Source organism: Cibotium barometz, chromosome 37, assembly GCF_041138505.1.
Source record: "Cibotium barometz isolate CiBa-2024 chromosome 37, ASM4113850v1, whole genome shotgun sequence".
In the NCBI taxonomy this organism is placed as follows: domain Eukaryota; kingdom Viridiplantae; phylum Streptophyta; class Polypodiopsida; order Cyatheales; family Cibotiaceae; genus Cibotium; species Cibotium barometz.
This window is the reverse complement of record NC_141082.1, coordinates 9926355-9945210: the sequence shown is the minus strand read 5'-3', so window position 1 is coordinate 9945210 and position 18856 is coordinate 9926355. Positions and strand designations below refer to the sequence as shown.

The 18856-nt window shown below is 42.9% G+C and overlaps 1 protein-coding gene across 3 annotated transcripts in view; it reads left to right on the top strand.

Moving 5' to 3' along the window:
• Positions 1–3160: 3160 nt before the first annotated feature.
• The window catches only part of LOC147616924 (polyadenylate-binding protein 2-like), a 49363-nt gene continuing 33667 nt past the window's right edge, over positions 3161–18856 (top strand). The window contains exons 1-7 of one of the 3 annotated variants that reach the window (XM_086776564.1): positions 3161–3305; positions 3385–3580; positions 4489–4607; positions 4705–5361; positions 5651–5728; positions 5815–5904; positions 6027–6167. In XM_086776564.1, the coding sequence (XP_086632690.1) occupies positions 3394–3580; positions 4489–4607; positions 4705–5361; positions 5651–5728; positions 5815–5904; positions 6027–6167 (1272 nt within the window). In that variant the 5' untranslated portion in view covers positions 3161–3305; positions 3385–3393. Of the gene's footprint in view, positions 3581–4488; positions 4608–4704; positions 5362–5650; positions 5729–5814; positions 5905–6026; positions 6168–18856 lie in introns of all 3 variants that reach the window. The other 2 variants (XM_086776565.1, XM_086776566.1) reach the window with 2 other exon arrangements.

Here is an 18856-nt window from a genome sequence, read left to right as displayed (position 1 = left end):
CTATTCTTTCGTCTTTTTTAAATACCTTGGCATATTTTTTCTATTACTTTGCAAATTAAAGCATTAGAGTGGTTTAAACTCCCTTATAGAGTGATACTAACTACCCAATATATACATGAGCCACCACCTTGGTAGTAATGATGGTGGATTCATACGATGTTAATGCACTCTCAAAGTGAGGCTTCCCATTTCCTACCTCATTGTTCCTCTTGATAGACTGTGTGTGGCATCGCACTCTTGTCTCCTTGCCTAGTTTTGTTGTTTGACCTGTCTCCTTGTGGCCTCACTCACAGCTAATTACATGCAGTTATTTTATAAATATATGCTTAGCCTCATAAACCTTGCTTCTCATAGTTTTCTTTGCTCAATTAATCTACATGTAGCTCAAGCATGATCTTTTCATTTTTGAACACATGAGCATGCTGCAAGTCTTGCATGGATTAATGTTTTTTCTCTACATTTCTGAACACATTGCAAGTCTTAGTGATGTCTTTCCTCCACATTTCTAAACACACTACAAGTCTTGCATAGATTAGCGTTGTCCTTTCTCCCCATGTTACTTAGGAGCCCTGCTACTCACCAAGGATAGTGCCTTCTCTCTATAAATTTAACAAAACATGCATCTCTAACGTCATTGCTTAATGCTCATTGGTTACATAATTGCTTATAAGCTCTCCTACATTATGTTTGCTAATCGATATCCCATCTGATTACTTTGTTCCCCCCTGTGGTAGATCCTTTTAGTAGTTAATTTTTTCTCTACTAGGCACATCATGTCTGGTTGCCACTCGAAGGAGTCCCACTCGAAGGTGATTTTCATGGGTGCTCAAGCCACGTGGGGTGCCATGGGGGGAGCACCAGCTAGGATATCAATCCAAGACCTCTTGATCTTGAGTAAGTGCACCCAACCGCTATGCTATAACTCCCTTGGCCTGATTACTTTATCTTACAGTGGTCTACTTGCTTTAACTTCATGCTTTTAATATCAAGTGTTTCCTTTGCCTAGATGGTGGAGCCTATTTGCTACTGTCCCCTGAGTTCTTGGTACGACATGTTCAACATACGCTACCTTCATATGGCCACATAACTTCCCTAAAAGAGTGGCCTTTGTATATGGAGATTATGATCATGGTCTTGCATATGTGGTCAGGCTTAAGCCTTGTGTACGAAAGATTCCCACCTGTTTCATTTCTATTCTTAGCAACATAGTTCAGTCTAAGGTTTGACACCTTATTTTTATATGTATTTCTCTAGTGCTTGAGATTAGTCATAACTTTGATGATCAACATGCTTTCTTAAGCTTTAAACATCACTCTTGCCTATGTGATAGATTTAACATAGTATGTTTTATATAGCTTAAAGCCTCGATGTGATAAGATCTTAATCCTCTTGTCTTTGGCTATGTTACCATCAAGATGCTTATGAGATGATTAAACTTAGAGTATTGTCATGTCTTTTGCCTATTTTTATGCGCATCCATACTCACATTTATAGGATGTAATTTATATAACTCTAAGGCTTTTGGGTGATATTTACCTTTGGTTCCTATAAATGGATATGTGATATAATGTTTTCCCTTGGTCTTAGTTATGCACATATTAGACTGCTTGCAATCATATAATTTATACTCTCATGTGATATAATAGATATGTGATATAATGTTTTCCCTTGGTCTTAGTTATGCACATATTAGATTGCATGCAATCCAAGCATATAATTTATACTCTCACAACTTATTGATGTCCTAGTATATGTAGTTATGCTTAGAGGTTGTTTATAATTTATATTCTCATAACTTATTGATGCATAGTATGTAGTTATGCTCGCCATCTTCATCTTTCAATCTATAAAGATGTGACATTAATGATGACAAGGGGGATAAGTGTTGACATGTGCCTTCCTCTTAAACAAATTTCAAGCACTAGCTTGTGTTGTTTTTGGATCGTGGCAAGTAAGAGTTCTACCCTTTCAGCTTTATGGAGTAGTGTATGGCATTAGATGGTAGATATAACTTTGATACTCGACATGAACACCTAATGTTATCACGATCTCATGTTGCAATTATAAGGGTTCATGGAAATTACCAAGGAACTTGTGTGGTAGTCTTTCTTATGAATTGAGTAAATCACCAAGAATGTCCATTCATATGTACCTAATGGTTTTCCCATAATTGGTTTATGTTTAGCTCAATAAAATGTCGTTCAAATTGATTCGACAATGAGGTAGGTCCATGTGTAATTCACTAGATAAAGTGATATCGACAAATTGGAAAATAGAACACACACACACACAGACACACACACACACACACACACACATACATGAATGCATGCATGTGCACACACACCCACACACACACGCGCATGTGAGCTTACTCTTTAAAAACCTATCTACACCATTCCATTCATGTAGGCAAAAGGCTATATAGAAAATGGTAGCCCTGCAACAAGCGTGTGTGAAATTGCATCATCTGACAAAGTTGACCAGTGCACCACAGACATATTGGTGTTGCAGACAAGATGCATGAGCTTAGGCACATGCATTGTGTGGCAAGAAACAAATAAGGTGTCACCTTACAAAATAGAGGAATTCAAATTTTAAGAACAAATTTTATGGTGGGAAAGTTTTGGAGAACGACATCATCATGTAAATTTATAGCCTATAGAGATTGGGTATGTGGTTTTATAGATTAAAAAAAAAACATACCGTGGGAGAACTACTAATATCAATGCCACCAATAAGGATTGTTATCATTATATGATGCCTTATGTTATATGTACAGCTTATAGAAGGCTTGGCATCATTATTATGTACGAAATAGAAGGCTTGTTATCATCATTCTTATATGTAGCATGTCATATGCATAGCTTAAGCCTTGTAAATAATTCTTCAAACATGACAAACACAATTTGGTGGCTGATTGGGTGATGGGATATGTTGGTGACACATGGATGATGTGATAAAAGGGGGAAGCCATAAAATGTGATAAAAGGGGGATTTTTTTTTATTTTTATTTTTTGGGGGGCCTTAAAGGGGAAGATCAAAAGCCATAAAATGGGATGGTCCCTTACAAGGAGAACAAAAAAATTAATTCAAATAAAGAAAAAGACAAGAAAAGTGCTATCATTATAAATACAATTTTACAACAACAATCTCTTCCTTTTTTCACCATCCTCTCTTTGCATTTGCACTGCAGAGCCAGCTTTTGTGTTTTGTTGGTGTTGTGGGTTGGCTACTTGCTGCAGCAACGCCAGATCTCTTGCACTTGTTAGAAAGCAAGCTTCTCAGATCAATCTGCCTTTTGGGTTCGCTTTGTTTTTTTGTTTTTTTTCCTTAAAATTTCTTGAAAGGATGGCACAAATTCAGACTCCTTTGGTCCAGCAGGGAGCTTCTATGGCTGCAAACCAGTATGCTTCAACATCTTTGTATGTGGGAGATCTCGACCCTTCCATCTCCGAAACGCAGCTCTACGAGATTTTCAATCAGATTGGCCTCGTCCTCTCCATCCGAGTGTGCCGGGATCTCATCACCAAACGATCGCTTGGATACGCCTATGTCAATTACAACACCGCCCAAGATGGTATGCTAATCAGGTTTTAATACGGCTTGCTAATTGCGTTTTTATTATGCTATGCTGGGTTTTTAATTGCTTGCTAATTGGGTTTTGGATGATATGCTAATCATGCGTTTTTAAGGGTGTGCTAATTGGGTTTTAGATGATATGCTAATCATGCGTTTTCCTTTCTTGCAAACCAAACCACGGGTCATGCCCTGCGTCTCCCAGTGCCATAACCCATCACACTCTGCCAATTTTTGATACATTAATTTGGCTCATATTTCCCACACTTTTATAAAGTGTTAATTTCTTGGTGCATTGAACTCGCTTATAAAATCCACATTGTATGTATGCTTCACAACATCCTTGAGATTTGCAAATCCACATTGTAGGTATGCTTCTCAACATCCTTGAGATTTGCTGGTCTAATCTCTCTCTCTCTCTCTCTCTCTCAAGTTTTCACTTTGAGAACCATGGGTCATGCTCAACAATGGAGGATGGGACCACGTGCAAATGCCGTTTTTCCACATGGATCGTCATATTGTGCCCCCTTAATTTGGATCATATCATCCACATTGTGTCAAGTGCCTTGTTTGGTTCACCAAATCGGCTCGTATTACACGAACATAGCTCTAGATTTACTGCCATAGGATTTGAAGCCATATTGGCAATGCTGTAGCTTGAAGGCTTTGATGGGAAACAAGCATTTCTATTGAATTGATCTACACCATGCCAACACAGCTTATTGGCTTATAAAACCCACTTTGTACAAACTGCTAGCAATTCTTAGGCATATCTTTAAGGTGATTGGTGGAATGGCAGTGCGGTAATGTGAAGGCTTCAAGAAGACAAAAGTCCACATTGTATGAAGTGTGGCAGGGATGAGAACTATTGATGGCCATTGTACTCATTACAGTGGTTTCTTTTTGCAGCAACTCGTGCACTGGAATTGCTGAATTTTACTCCAGTTAATGGTAGACCAGTCAGGATAATGTTTTCTCACCGAGACCCAAGCATTCGTAAGAGCGGAACAGGCAACATTTTTATAAAAGTATGTGAAAGTCCTATCTATCTTATGATTGAAATCAAAGGGATTTTTTTTTCCTCTTGTAAATATTAATCACTAGTTTGTCTGTCGCGTGTTATAGAACCTTGATAAAACCATTGACAACAAGGCTCTTTACGATACATTCTCTGCATTTGGCCCTATATTATCTTGCAAAGTTGCCACTGACAGCAACGGCCAGTCGAAGGGATATGGTTTTGTTCAATTCGAACAAGAAAACTCTGCTCAAAATGCCATAGAGAATGTCAATGGTATGCTTTTGAATGACAAGCAGGTTTATGTAGGGCCTTTCATAAGGAGGCAGGAAAGGGAAAGGGACAGCGGCACTTCTCGATTCAATAATATATATGTGAAAAATCTTGCTGACACAACTGTAGAGGATGATTTGGAGAGGATTTTTGGTGTACATGGGGCAATCAGCAGTGCAGTGGTTATGAGGGATGCAGATGGACAGTCTAAGTGTTTTGGGTTTGTTAACTTTGAGCGTGCGGAGGATGCAGCAAAGGCTGTTGAGGCTCTGAATGGTAGTAAGTTCAATGACAAGGAGTGGTATGTTGGAAGGGCACAGAAGAAGTCTGAGAGAGAAGCTGAATTAAAAGCAAAATTTGAACAAGATCGGAAAGCCAGAATTGAAAAGTATCAAGGTGTCAATTTGTACCTAAAAAATCTTGAGGATTCCATTGATGATGAAAAGCTAAGAGGGCTGTTCTCTGATTTTGGCACCATAACTTCTTGCAAAGTAAGGACGTGTTGATATGGTGTCTTAGTGTCTTTATGTTTCGTAGATTGTGTATTCTCAAAAGCAAACCAAATCCCCCCCCCCCCCCCCCCCCCCCAAAAAAAAAAAAAGTTTTTATATTTGCGTATCTGTGTGTATGTAGGAGTGTGCATTTGTATATGCGTATGTATGTAGGCATGCCATTTGACTGGCACATGTAGCACATGTGTGACAAGTGCTGGCTTTTGGTGTCCCTGGTCTTTATGTTGGCTTGATTTGCTTACGATTGAAACTAGTTTGTTGGATATAGGTAATGAGAGATCCTCAAGGTCAAAGCAAGGGTTCAGGATTTGTCGCATTCAGCTCTTCAGAAGAAGCATCACGAGCAGTAAGTTCAGTTTGCATTCATGGGCTGTGTGCAAAAAGACATTATGGACCTTCTTGTTTGACACTTAATGATGTCAAATGATGCAGGTCACAGACATGAATGGGAAAATGGTCGGTAGCAAGCCTTTATATGTTGCACCTGCACAAACGAAAGAGGAAAGGAGGGCAAGGCTTCAAGTAAGACCAAGAAGTTCCCATATGTGTCGTGCTCCCATTATTTTCATTAGGATTCAACATTCAAGTTGAGAGTTTTGGCCAATGTTGGTAAAAGCAAATTTTATTGGTTTTTTGTTTCACAGGCCCAATTTGCTCAGCTACGTGCTCCAGTGGGTGTTAATGCAGGTGTGCAGACCAGTTTGCCAGCGTTTCATCCTGGAGCTCCGGGTATGGGGCAGCAAATATTCTATGGTCAACCTCCACATGGATTGATGCAACCTCAGGTCAGAGCCTCCAAAATGTTTTGCATCTCATAGTGCAATGTGAGTTTGGCCTGTAATCTTGGGGTTGTCCAAAATATTTTTACTCAAAAAGATCAGTTTGTCATATGTATATACTATGTATATACTGGTGGGTGACCCATGATATTTTTGCTATATGTATCTATGTACATACTAGTTTGGCGATCCATGGTGATAGAGTTTTAAACCATGAAGTGCATGCCTGCATGTGTGTGGCAAAAACAGAAACTTCCAAGGGCGAGTTAGGAAGTGCCAGATTTTGCCACGTGATTTTTTTTTTTTTTTTGGGGTGTGGATGTATTATGTGAACAGCACATAAGGTCAAGTGAGATGTCACATTGCAGGACATGGGATCACCACGAGCCACCTTATGGCTCCTACATTGCTGGTAAAACATGCATTTGAGCAATGCCAAGTACGAGGTGCTTCTCTATAAGCTTGTCAGAAGGACCCAAAAATGGAACTCACAGTGTATTGCACAGGAAATTTGCATGTGGGATTATTTACTCTCATACTTGTTCTTTGGTGAAATAATTCCTGAAGGAAAGCTAACCAAAAAAATTAGTGAGTGGATATGAACTAGGTTAGAAAAAATAGGGCTAATTTTGGAGACTCGAATATAGCCATCCCAGATACAGACCTCGACCAAGAACCTTCCTAATATGTTGGCAAAAACATGTCTTAATGACCAAAACGGTTGATTGTTGCAACCCATGAAAATGTCGTGTAAAACTTTCCTTGAGAGAGGTACAACGCATGTCATGTGCACCCATTGCACTTGGGTGGCTTGGTGTTATGACAGGACCAGAAGTTGCAACCCGTGTCTCGTGCACCCCTTGCACTTGGGTGACATGGTGACATGACAGGACTAGAAAATGCTTGGGCCGTGGGAAGTCTAGGCAGTTATAGATGCACAAACCTTACATAGTTTTGTGACCCACTTGAAGTTGATGTTTGTTGAGATGTATTGGCAGCTTATTAGGCCATGCTAGACGTTCAGGTAAGTAGCCGATAGGCAAGACACCCCAGTCAAGCAGCTGGACGGCCCATTTGTACAGCGCAGGATAAGTCTAGACAGGTTGGGCATTTGGTCTGGCAGTAGTAGCAGGTTTAATAGTAGGTCATACAGCGGGCCAACCAGTAGAAGGCGGAAGATTGTGCCCTATAAATAGGCCCTGCCTTTCCCAACCAAGGCATCTGATTCCTAGATCAGGGAAAAGTCAGTAGAGCATCACTAAGGCATCTAGCAATGCATCAAATCCAAGACACACACCACCCCACTTTAGTAGAGGAGCGTTTTGCTGCACACATGCTAAGCGAAGGCATTCTTGGAATCCCGGCCAGTCTGTTCGGGCAAGTACCCATTTGGATCAGCAAGTTGCCGTCTTTTGTTCAGCTTGGATACACAGGCTAGAGCTCTGCTAAGCAAGGAAGGAGATATCTTCACTTCAGGTCAAGGATTATGATCTGGATTGTACTTGTTTCAACTTCATAATAAAGCAAATACGCCGAAAGGTGGGGGACTTTTTAGTGGGTAATTAGCACCCAATGCTGTGTTTGATGTATTTTATTTCTCCTCTATTCTTTTTAGTTATGAAAGGTTCCCCTAGAATTGGAAAATGGATGACATTAACACCATGCATCTTCTACTATCCACTCCGGAGGATGTAGGAGCCACTGTGTTCTCATTTCCCCCACGTGTGGAGGGGTGGAGGCCACCTCGACAAAGCAGGCGACGTACCACTCCCAAATGTTGCGAGATGCCCGTGTTGCCGACGCCATGTCGTGTTGCTCTTCTGTAGTTGGAAAAATCAGGATGTCATCCAAGAAGATAGTCCCTGAACACGCGCATCATCATGCGGTTAAAAGTAGCTGGGGCGTAAGGGCATGACCACGAATTCGTAGTGGGCCTGTTTAGTTCGGAATGCGGTTTTAGGGGATGTCCCCTTCCGCAATTTGTACTTGATGGTAACCCACTTTTTAGGTCAATCTTCGAAAACACCTTAGCTTCATTCAGCCTCTCTAATATGTAGTCAATCCGAGGCATTGGGAACTTGCTTTTGATTGTTAACTTATTGAGAGCATGATAGGCTATGCAAAGTTGGGAGTATCCATTCTTCTTTTTAACAAAAAGGATCGGGGTTGCGAGCGGAGACACACTAGAGCGTATGAAACCATATTGCAGCAACTCGTGGAGTTGATAGTCCAACTCCATTTCCATGGCCTTGCTAAGGCGATATGGAAACTTGCTTGGGGGTTTGGAACTTGGGAGGAGTTGGTCCTCCAGTCTAGATGGGGGGAGCTTAGGGGGGGAGATTGTCCCAACGAAAGGCCTTTTGGAACCGGTCATGCAAGACCTTGTGCTTCTTAGAAGCACTCGTAACCATTTGGGTGGTCTGGACTCTGAACATAGATCACTGCACATGGTGCACCTTTTTGAATCTCTCATTTAGCCTAGATATGGCTAATGACAAGAAAGTTAGGTATCCCTGGCTCAAATTACACATTCTGGGTAATTCGAAAAGTGTGTTGCTCCTAGTCAATGTATGGAGTAAACTTGTGAAACCACTAGATTCCTAAGATAATGTCTATGTCTAGCAACCATAAAATCTCACACAAATTTTGTGCCCTGGATGTCTGACTTAGCACGACGAGCTTCAAACTTGATACTCATTGTCATGCGTGTGCTAAATCCATCCACTTGCTTATCCATTGAGGTTAACAGGAAATGAGCTCACCAATCGTGACCACGCCCTTCGTATTGCCGCTGTCAAATAGGACGACTCCTCTCTGGCCACCTATGTAGTCAAATGTCTTGAGCAACTCATTTCGCTTATACTCTTGGTAATGGTTGCCCTTTTGCTTATCTTCGAGCTCCCAATTAACAATGGTGCCAACTGTAGGATTGGGAGTTGGAGGACTAGCGACAACTTGGGGGGTTGGTGTGGGCGACCAGCTCACCACAGAGACTGTCGAGGTAGGAGTGGTGATTTGTGCAGGGGTCTTCTTAGGGCATGCCCTAGAAGTATGTTCTTTTGTGTGACAAAATAAACATCGTCCCTCCTCTTTATACTATTCGTGCTACTCGGGGTTGAGCTCACCACCCGTCTTGCCGGCCTGAGCCTTTTGGTTGGGAGTAAGGCGAGGTGCATTGTTTGAGTTCTTGGAGCGAGAGGCTTCTGGGGTAAACCCCGATTCGGCCTAGTTCTGGCCCTTGCCATTGGCAGCTGTTGCCTCGGCTACTCCGGGCTGCGGGGGTCTGTGGTTTTTCACTGTTGTATTTCATCTCTGCACTTTGCGCAAACAAAAGTGCCCGATCAAAATCCCGTGGCACAAACATACGCACATCCCATTGGATTTGCGTGTCTAAACCGTAAAGACCTTTCTTGTCCTCTTTTGATTTTTGCAACTGGAAAGCTAGGTGAGTGACTTTATTGGCAAATTGGAGGACTGGTTGTGTGTTTTGGCGCAATCCCTGATACTCATTCTCGAGGCGCTCAAGATAGTGAGGCAGTAGAAACCGCTTCTTGAGGTCCATAACAAATTTGTCCCATTCATAGGTAGCAATCCTAAAGTTGGAGTTTGCCTGGGCCCAATGTATCCACCAAGAGATGGCTTTCCCTTCTATGTAGCAACTAGCTAAAACAACCTTTTCTACATTTGACTTCCCACCGGTAGCAAATAAGACTCAAATTGATGAATCCATGAGTACAAAGTTGTGGGGTCAAGTTTACCATTATACTTTACTAAAATTCACCCTTTTGTGAAGGTGAGTCGCTTATGCTCCACGTGTCGTCTTTGTTCCTCCGCTTGCATTCGAAGCTCTAACTCTTGTACCTTTAAATCATTTAAAGCACGGGACTGCTGTGTTTACTCTGCAATGGAGGTAGCCGAAGTAGATATCTAGGAAGGTGTCAAATCCCCATAGGATCTCCTCGTAGAACGTTCCTGGTACAAGACTCGAAACTTGCAAACAAACCAAGCAAACGTGAAGGGGGTGTAGGCCTGACTCACCTCCCAACCTTGACAGCCGTGGGCAAGCCCACAAGTCTTGGCTGTCCCCACTGAGCCACGAGCTGAGCTAACTAGATGGACGTACCGACCAATCTCTACCTTGTGACGTCCCATACCGCCACGAAGCTACCCTCGCGGGCCTCAAGACTGTTGCTGGCCTCGGCTGCATAAAGCAGGTGCACTAGATCCAGGCTTCTGACCATAGAGCTCTCACAAAGACACGCGAGACTCTATGAACTAATGACTAACCTTGGCCACCCTTTTATAGACTCTTGGCGGTCATCGGCCGTCCACACTTGGGCGTGCGTGTAGCACACGGTAGATACACACTGTGCACGTGACATACTCCCCTTCCTCTAAGAGCTCACTCCTGAGCTCACTAAAAAGCCAGGGTAATCTCTGTGAAGAGTAGTCAATGTCTCCCATGTAGCGTTGTAACATGCGGAAGCTCTGGGTAGTCTTCTTTCAGCCCTAAACACTCTTGGAAACCTTCTGATGCAAAAACGCACCATCTGATGCAAAAACGCAGGTAGAGAGAGAGTAGAGAGAGAGAGTGAGAAGTGCTGGAAATTCAGTATATACTATGGTACAAAAAGGGTACATATCTGCAGCCCTTGGCTGCCTTCTTGAAAAGGTGATAACACACCAAAACTGCCCTAGACTAGGACTTCTAATGACTCATACCCCTAGTGGGTTGAATGAATAAAACAAAGAGCAAGTGTGCCTTTATATAGGCCTTGGAGTATGTGGGAAACTGGCCGACTGCTGGTCGGCCAGTTACTAATTCATAAAATCTATTAAATGCAGCCGACTGGGTATTCTGGATGCGCCTGCTGCCAGCACCCTCTGTCCTGCAGCCGCCGATAGCCCTCTGGTACTGTTGACGTCAGCCTCCATGCAGCCGACAGCCTTCTGATCCATGCTTTGCTCCAAGTCCTGCTCCATGTCCATCTTCTACTGGTTCATGGTCTTTATCTGTTTTGCCCCTTCTGGATCTAGCCCTGAGAATGTCCATGGCATCTGTGATGCACATGACAAGCGTCCTCCTCAACACGATCCTTCCACTTGATCTTGTATTCCGTGATAAGCGTATTACACAATCTTCTTTCACGAAATCCAAGAATCTTTTCAGGTTCGTGTGGAACAAATGTCATGTCCTCGACATTTACGATTTCTTGAGGAGTAACTAACTGGTCTGTTCCACCCAATACTTCCTTAAGTCTACTGACATGAAGTACAGGATGAACTTTCACATGAGAAGGCAAATCCGATTGATATGCGACTGAACCAATCCGTCGTGTAATACGAAATGGTCCACAGTATCTAGGGGATAATTTCGGAGATCGACCTGTCCGCAAAGTCTCGGAATCTTTCGGAACTCGCAAATACACCATCGTTCCTTCAGAGAACTCTCTAGGTGAACGATGTCTATTAGAATAAAATCTGTCTCTGTCTTGAGCACTTCTAATAGATTCCTTTGCAACTTGTAACATTTCTTGCATATCTTGCAAAAAATTATGCGCTGCATCATGCTGAAGTCGTGAAAATCCCATTGTAACAGGTAATCTAGGTTGAAAACCATACATAAGCATGAAAGGACTAAAACTTGTACTCGTATGCTTAGTACTATTATATGCAAATTCTAACATAGGAAGATAATTCTCCCATGAACTTTGTTTTTTAGAGATATATGTTCGAAGCATATCCTCCAAAATTTGATTAACTCTTTCAGTCTGGCCATCAGATTGAGGATGATATGAGGAACTCAAATTCAAAGTTGTTTCCAACTTCTCAAAAACAAGCCTCCAAAAGTCACTTGTAAACTTAGAGTCCCTATCACTGACTATGTCCTGCGGTAACCCGTATAGTCTAAACAATTGCTCGATAAACTACCTTGCTAATTGCGTAGCTATAATGGTCTTCCGTGTCGGTAAAAATCTAGGCATTTTTGTCAAGCGATCCACCACAACCCAAATAGAATCGTGGCCTTGATGTGTTCTTGGCAATCCGGTAATAAAATCCATGGAAATACTTTTCCATTTATTACCTGGGATTTGCAAAGGATGCAACAGCCCAGCCTGTCTAAAGCGTTCAGCTTTATTTGCTTGACAAACTTGACACTTGAGAACATAATCTTCTACATACCCTTTCATCTTTGGCCAATAAAAAGTGTGTTTCACTAACGATAATTCCTGTGTAGCCCAGGGTGTCTAGCAGAAGGGGCGTCGTGACACTCTTTAAGAATCTTGGACCTAATGTCCGGGATCTATGGTACACAAATTTTGTCATTACGGAATAGTAAACCATTTGAAACCGATCCCGTCAAGTGGGAATAGACTCCGTTGGACACCCACACGCGTAAAAGCACAACTTAATATCACAATTTGAAGTGGACAACTAAATAACAATTGAAGTTTGGAATGAAATGAAATGAAATAGATGGACACCAGCACTGGGGCCGGAACGGGCCGACCCCCCCCTCAATATATAATATATTATTGGGAGTATTTAACAAATACAATGCTCCATGGGTTCAAAGAACCAGATGATGTCCATGTACAAATGAATACAGTACCAAAACAAGAGGTTCGAAGTCGACGTTCGAAGTAGAGCGACCACTTGCGTGGTCCAGTCTCTACAGTCCTATGCCTTCGCTGGACTCCGCGGAGAGCGCCCCACCGGTGTTCGAGGACCACGCACAAACAGGCGTTCCCGTACTAATGCCTGGCTCTCCCGATCTCGGCACCTTTGGACCGCGGTTCTCCAAAAGCTTGGACTACCCGGCACCGAACGGGTGTTAGCCGTAGAGAGAATCCCTTATCAGATTTACCACAAAGTTCTTTACTTAAATCTGAAATTCACTTACTTGTAGATTGCAGATTGCGACACTATTCATGGACCCCTTTCGATAACGAATCTCGAAATCAGAATCTTGCATTAATTCAGCCCATCAAGCTTTCCTTCCTCTCAAATCATCTGCATCACACACATACTTGATTGACTGATGATCAGTCAATACCACAAACTTGGAGCCATATAAATAATGTCTCCAAACCTTGAGAGCGTGAATCACAGCATAAAGCTCCTTCTCAAGGGTTGGCCAACGAAATTGAGTGTCGTCTAGCTTTTCACTTTCGAAAGCAACAGGTCTACCATCTTGAAATAGAGCAGCCCCGATTGCATAGTCACTGGCATCAGTTTCAAGAACACAAGGCCGACTAGGATCAGGTAATGCTAAGATAGGTGCTTCCTTGACTTATCTTTCAAAAGTCTGAAGGCCATTTCCAGATCGTTATTCTAAGTGATAGGCTGATTCGACTTATGTCCACGACCTTTCAACAAGTCGGTCATCAGTAGTGTGAGCTGAGAGTACTCCCGCACAGATTTTTGAAGAAAAACAACAAAACCGAGAAAAGAACAAAGTTGTTTCACTGTCTACGGTATAGGCCAGGCTAGAACCTTTTGAACTCGGTCATAGTCAATGCTTAATCCATCTCTAGTGATCTTGTGTCCCAAGTAAATGATGTCTGTCATGAAAAACTCATATTTACTTAATTTAGCATATAGTCGACTTTGTCTTAAAATAGTTAAGACAATCGTGAGGTGTCTAACGTGATCCTCAAGAGTAGGACTATATATCAAAATATCATCCAGGAACACAACCACAGATTTTCCCAAATGTTCACAAAAAAGATCGTTCATCATTTACTGGAAAGTGTTGGAGCATTGGTTAACCCAAAAGGTAATATGAGAAACTCGTAATGGCCATACCTAGTCCGAAAGGCGGTTCTTTCGACATGCCTTTCATGAATACGTATGTGGTGATAGCCAGTACGTAAATCTATCTTTGTGAAATACTTCGCTTCGGCTAACCGGTCAATCAGGTTATCCGATCTAGGGAGAGGATAACGGTTCTTAATTGTCAACCTGTTCAATCTCTTGTAATCTATACACATTCTCCAGGTGTTGTCCTTCTTTCTTCTAAGCAACACAGGTGCACCCCAAGGTGATTTACTTGGACGGATTTGGCTCATCCTCAAATAATCTTCGAGTTGTTTGGCCAACTCATCCTCCTCAGCTTGGCTCATCTTGTAAGGTGGAATACTAACAGGGTGAGCACCAGGGACTAGGTCAATACGATGATCTACTGCCCTTTCAGGTGGTAAGCCTGATGGCAGTTCCTTAGGAAATACATCTTGAAAGAAATCAAGTATCTTCTTTAATTCTTTATTTTCAAACACACTTAATTCATTGACATCCATAGTAGGTATGAGAAATGAAGAAAGTGGAATCAAGACACAATGGAAAGCATTATACAAAGAAGAATCCATTATATTTCCAAAATCAACTGTATTTACAAGAGGTTCCTGAGAGGGATGTATACAATCACCTAAGACACTATACTGGGTGTTTCTATGTTCAAAAGAAAAAGTATGACTAGACCAATCTATGTGGACTTGAAGAGTCTTAAACCACTCAATTCCTAATAACAAGTCTACATGATCTAGATGCATAATATAGCACTTCAGAGTATCTTCGTAGTCCTGAATCCGGATCGGTAGTGTCTCCATCTTTCGATCCCATACTTGCCGACCCGTAGGTAGGCGTACCTCATAGGTATGATCGCTGGGTGTTGTGTCAAGATCCAATTTCTGTCAAAGACAACTGGTTAGCTGTCTTTGGCTTGGGTCTTGCATTGGTCTTTGCATCCTTTTGCTTCGGACACTCGTTATGCATATGTCCTTTTTCTTCGCAAATGAAACAACGTCCATCCTTTTTGAGCTTCAAAGCCTTAAGAAGACGTTTTTTCTTCGCTGGAGTCGAAGTTGAATTCTTTGAAGGTTGGTCCGAAGACTTTCCTTCCGTCATGCTAGCCATCGGTGCGGAGAACTTCCTTTTGTGCTTGTTCCCCTGCTCGGTAACGGGTTTAGACTTGGAAGAGACCATTGTATCATCATAGATACGAGCGGAATGAATGGCCTCGTCCAAAGTTTTGCATTTGTTGTTTTTAACTTGTAAACGGTATGAGTCGGGTAAACCCTACGAAGAAACCCAAAAGAGTAGTAGAATTCATCTTCGTAGCTTTCATCTGCAAGTCGCTAAATTTGTGGAGGTAGACCTCATAAGTGAGGTTCTGCGAGGTCATGGTCAAAGTAGCAAACCGGGCAACAATATCATAGTCATTCTCTTTCTTGAGAAATTCTTTCTTGAAGACTTCTTCAAACTGTGCCCAAGTCGTTGGTTTAGGGTTGAGTTCTTTCCACCAAAGCAAAGCTTTGCTTGAGAGGAAACTTGCTGCTAATTGGATCTTTTTGCCATCATCATATGGATGAAACTGAAAATGGACTTGCCACTTATGTAGCCAAGTGTCCACTATCTCCTTGGTACGCTGCTTTTGCTCGCCCCCAAACTGTTCCCGAGTAATATTGGGGCCTAAAGCAGATGCCAAAGTATCCATACCCGAAAGAGTAGATAGGGTACTGGTCAACAAAGAGATGGAGTTCTATAAAGCCTGCATCTGCCCGGCAATTTGTGCTTGACGTTCCAAGGAAGAAGCTTCGAGAGCAACTTTAAACTCTTGGAAATCTGATTTTGAAACAAAATCGTCGAAAAGATCGCCATCGGTGGCTTCCGTAGCCGGCAGGTCTTCACGTTCGGGAATAGGCTCCAACTCGGATTCTTGGGTCGACATCTTGAAGAGGGCAAGATGAGAGAAAAGTTTTATCTTGCACAAGGAGAGTGCTAGAGAGCTTGAGAGATGTGTGGCAAGAAGCCTCCTTGAGGGGAATTTATAGGCTTTCCCAAAAGCTTACTCAGCTATTGCTTTTGTGTTTTTTTTCTCTCTCAAACTGCTCACATAGTTGCAAAAAACACATCCAGCCCTTCTTCTTTGCAAAGCAAACAACCCATACAAGACCGAATCTTCATCACGGGTTCTTATGATGCAAAAGCAACATGCTGAAATTGAAAAAACAACAGTATATAAATATACTGAATTTCCAGCATATCTCTCTCTCTCTACACTCTCTTCTTATCCGCGTTTTGCATAAGCATGTTTCCAGGAGTGTTTAAGGCTGAAAGAAGACCCCCATAGCTTCCGCGTGTTACATTGGTATTAGAGCATCAGGGTCAACAAAGCTAAACACTGATTCAGTCCCATATGATGGTGTACAGGTCCAAGGTACAGGAAAGTACACGGATACGAAGCCCAAGGCAAGGAACACAGAATCGGGAAGATCTCGAGGAGGTTTGTTGGTGGTGTTCCACAAAGCCAGAGGGGATGGCAGTCCTGTGAGCCAGATAGGTTCTCGGGCAACGGTCCCAAGGGAGGTTTACCCTCCAAGGGTGATGTGAGAGTGCCAGACTCATTTCTCAGGAATGAAGACCAAGATAGTGTTCAAAGTCAGGGCAAGAATGGATTGTGGACTAGATGGAAACAGATGCATAGATCTTAGTTTGTGATAGAGTGGTTTTGGAGACCGGGCCGGGCTTTCAGAGAAAAGGGTTGCCAGGGATGGATGGATGACAGAGGGACTCTGGGAATAGAGTGGGATGATGACAGTCATCCAAGAACAGGTTGGAATCCCGTCATCAAGTTTAGCAGAGGGGGGTGTCATGTGCATGGATATGCCATGGACATTCTCAGAGATTACCACGAAGAGGGCAGCCAGAAAAAGACAGTAAGAACCAGGATGATGGAGCACAGAGCACTTTTGGCAGTAGACTTGGAGATAGGTGGAAGGAGGTCCCGTCAGATACACAAGAGGACAGTCGGCTACAGGTGTTTGTCGGCTGAACCTGATCAGGAGGCGGCAGCTGCACTTCAGGACACTAGGCGCATGAAGAGGCCCAGGTGGGCAGTATATTGGGTATTTAATGAACTGTCAACTGGCCGACCAGCAGTCGGCCAGTTTGCCAAGTCCTGTTGAAGGCCTATAAATAGGCTTAAATGCTCATTATTTTATTCATTCAGTCCTTTAGGGTCCAAGTAGGGACCATAATTTTGGTGTTTATCACCCTTTTATGAAAGACAGTCTAGGGCTATAGCAGAGTACCCTTTTTTGTACTATATAAATATATTGAATTTCTAGCATCTCTCTCTCTCTCTCTCTCTCTCTCTCTCTCTCTCTCTCTCTCTCTCTACTCTCTCTTCTTATGTGCGTTTTGCATCAACATGTTTCCAGGAGTGTTTAGGGCTGAAAGAAGACCCCCAGAGCTTCCGCGTGTTACATTAGGTGGTACCTAATATGGCAATGAAGTGGTACTCTGGTAATGAGGTATGAGGCTGTGCTATTTATAGCATAGAGGGGTGCTGGTCGGTCACCATACAGGAGTCGGCCAGTAGCCAAGACAAGAAAAAACCTCAAAAATATAAAATATTTCAAAAAATCCCTTTTTAGGGCTGGAAAAGTGCTGTTTCTTCACAATCGGGCGTCCACACTTGGGCGCCCGCCTGTCCATACTTGGGTGCCCGCCCGTTAGTCTATCCCTAACTTACTCGCCAATCATCCTGTCTAGCTTCAAGCTTCCCCAAACCTCGAAGCTAGTCTTGTGTGCGTGTAGCACACGGTAGATACACACTGTACACATGACAGAAGGGGTTTGGAAAGGGATCTCAATGATGACTGGAGGAGGAAAGGGTGTGGGGATGGGTGTTGAGGTATCCGCTTCTCCAAGGCCTGTATCGATATCCAAGGCCTGTATCGAAGCCTTGCACTCCAACACCTGTTCCCCTTTGATAAAATTACAGCAATGTGATGAGCTATGGTGGATCACATGCTAGAATCAACATTATTAACAAAGAGATTAGATGATAATTAAGACGTGATTAGTGAGCAATTAATTGATAGCTTAATGTAGGCATGGATAATCAAAAACCAGCAAATTCTCATTAGGCCAATGCCTCAATTTATAGAGTTTACATCCAAGCATCCAATCCCACTGATTTCTCCTTGATTCACTCCACCTCTTTTGCTTGATTCTCTCCACCTCGTCCCAGAATATCTCCACACCTCCTAAATCTCCTCATGCTACCCTTTATTCTCTTCCAGTAGATACTTCTCACCTTTTAACAGGTTCTCTCACATTTACAGATTCTCTTTTACAGCCTCTTGCCAAGGGCTTGTTCCCGCACACACCCTATTTACTTGTATATTTCAACACCCTTGGTGTACTGTGATGCGCATAAATTCCTGGAACATGGTGTTTGTAACACCACTAGCAACTTGGCTTCTTGATTTAGTCACTATAGAAGAAACAGTTTCTTGAGGGGTCTGGTATTCTCTCTCATCGTCCGATTTCGCCATAGTGGAAGTCGCATAGTCACAAGGGACGAGGACGGGACGGGGGACGGCCATAAGTAGGGAACGGGGACGGGGGAGGAAACGGCACTCAAAAAATACTTTTAAAAAAAAGTTTTTCTACTCTACAAGAGCCCAAGCCTCAAGGGCCAAGGCCCAAGCCTCAAAGGCCAAGGCCCAAGGCCCAAGGGAAGGCATCCCCAAACAGCCAGAAACGGCCAGAAAAGGGGGAAAAAAACGACCGTTGCAGGGCGCAATGGCTCCCTGCCGTCCCCCCATAGTTCCGTCCCCCACAACGTTCCCTGGATAGCAACCATCCTCGTCCCCCATCCCTTGTGCGGGACGCCTCCAAGGGGA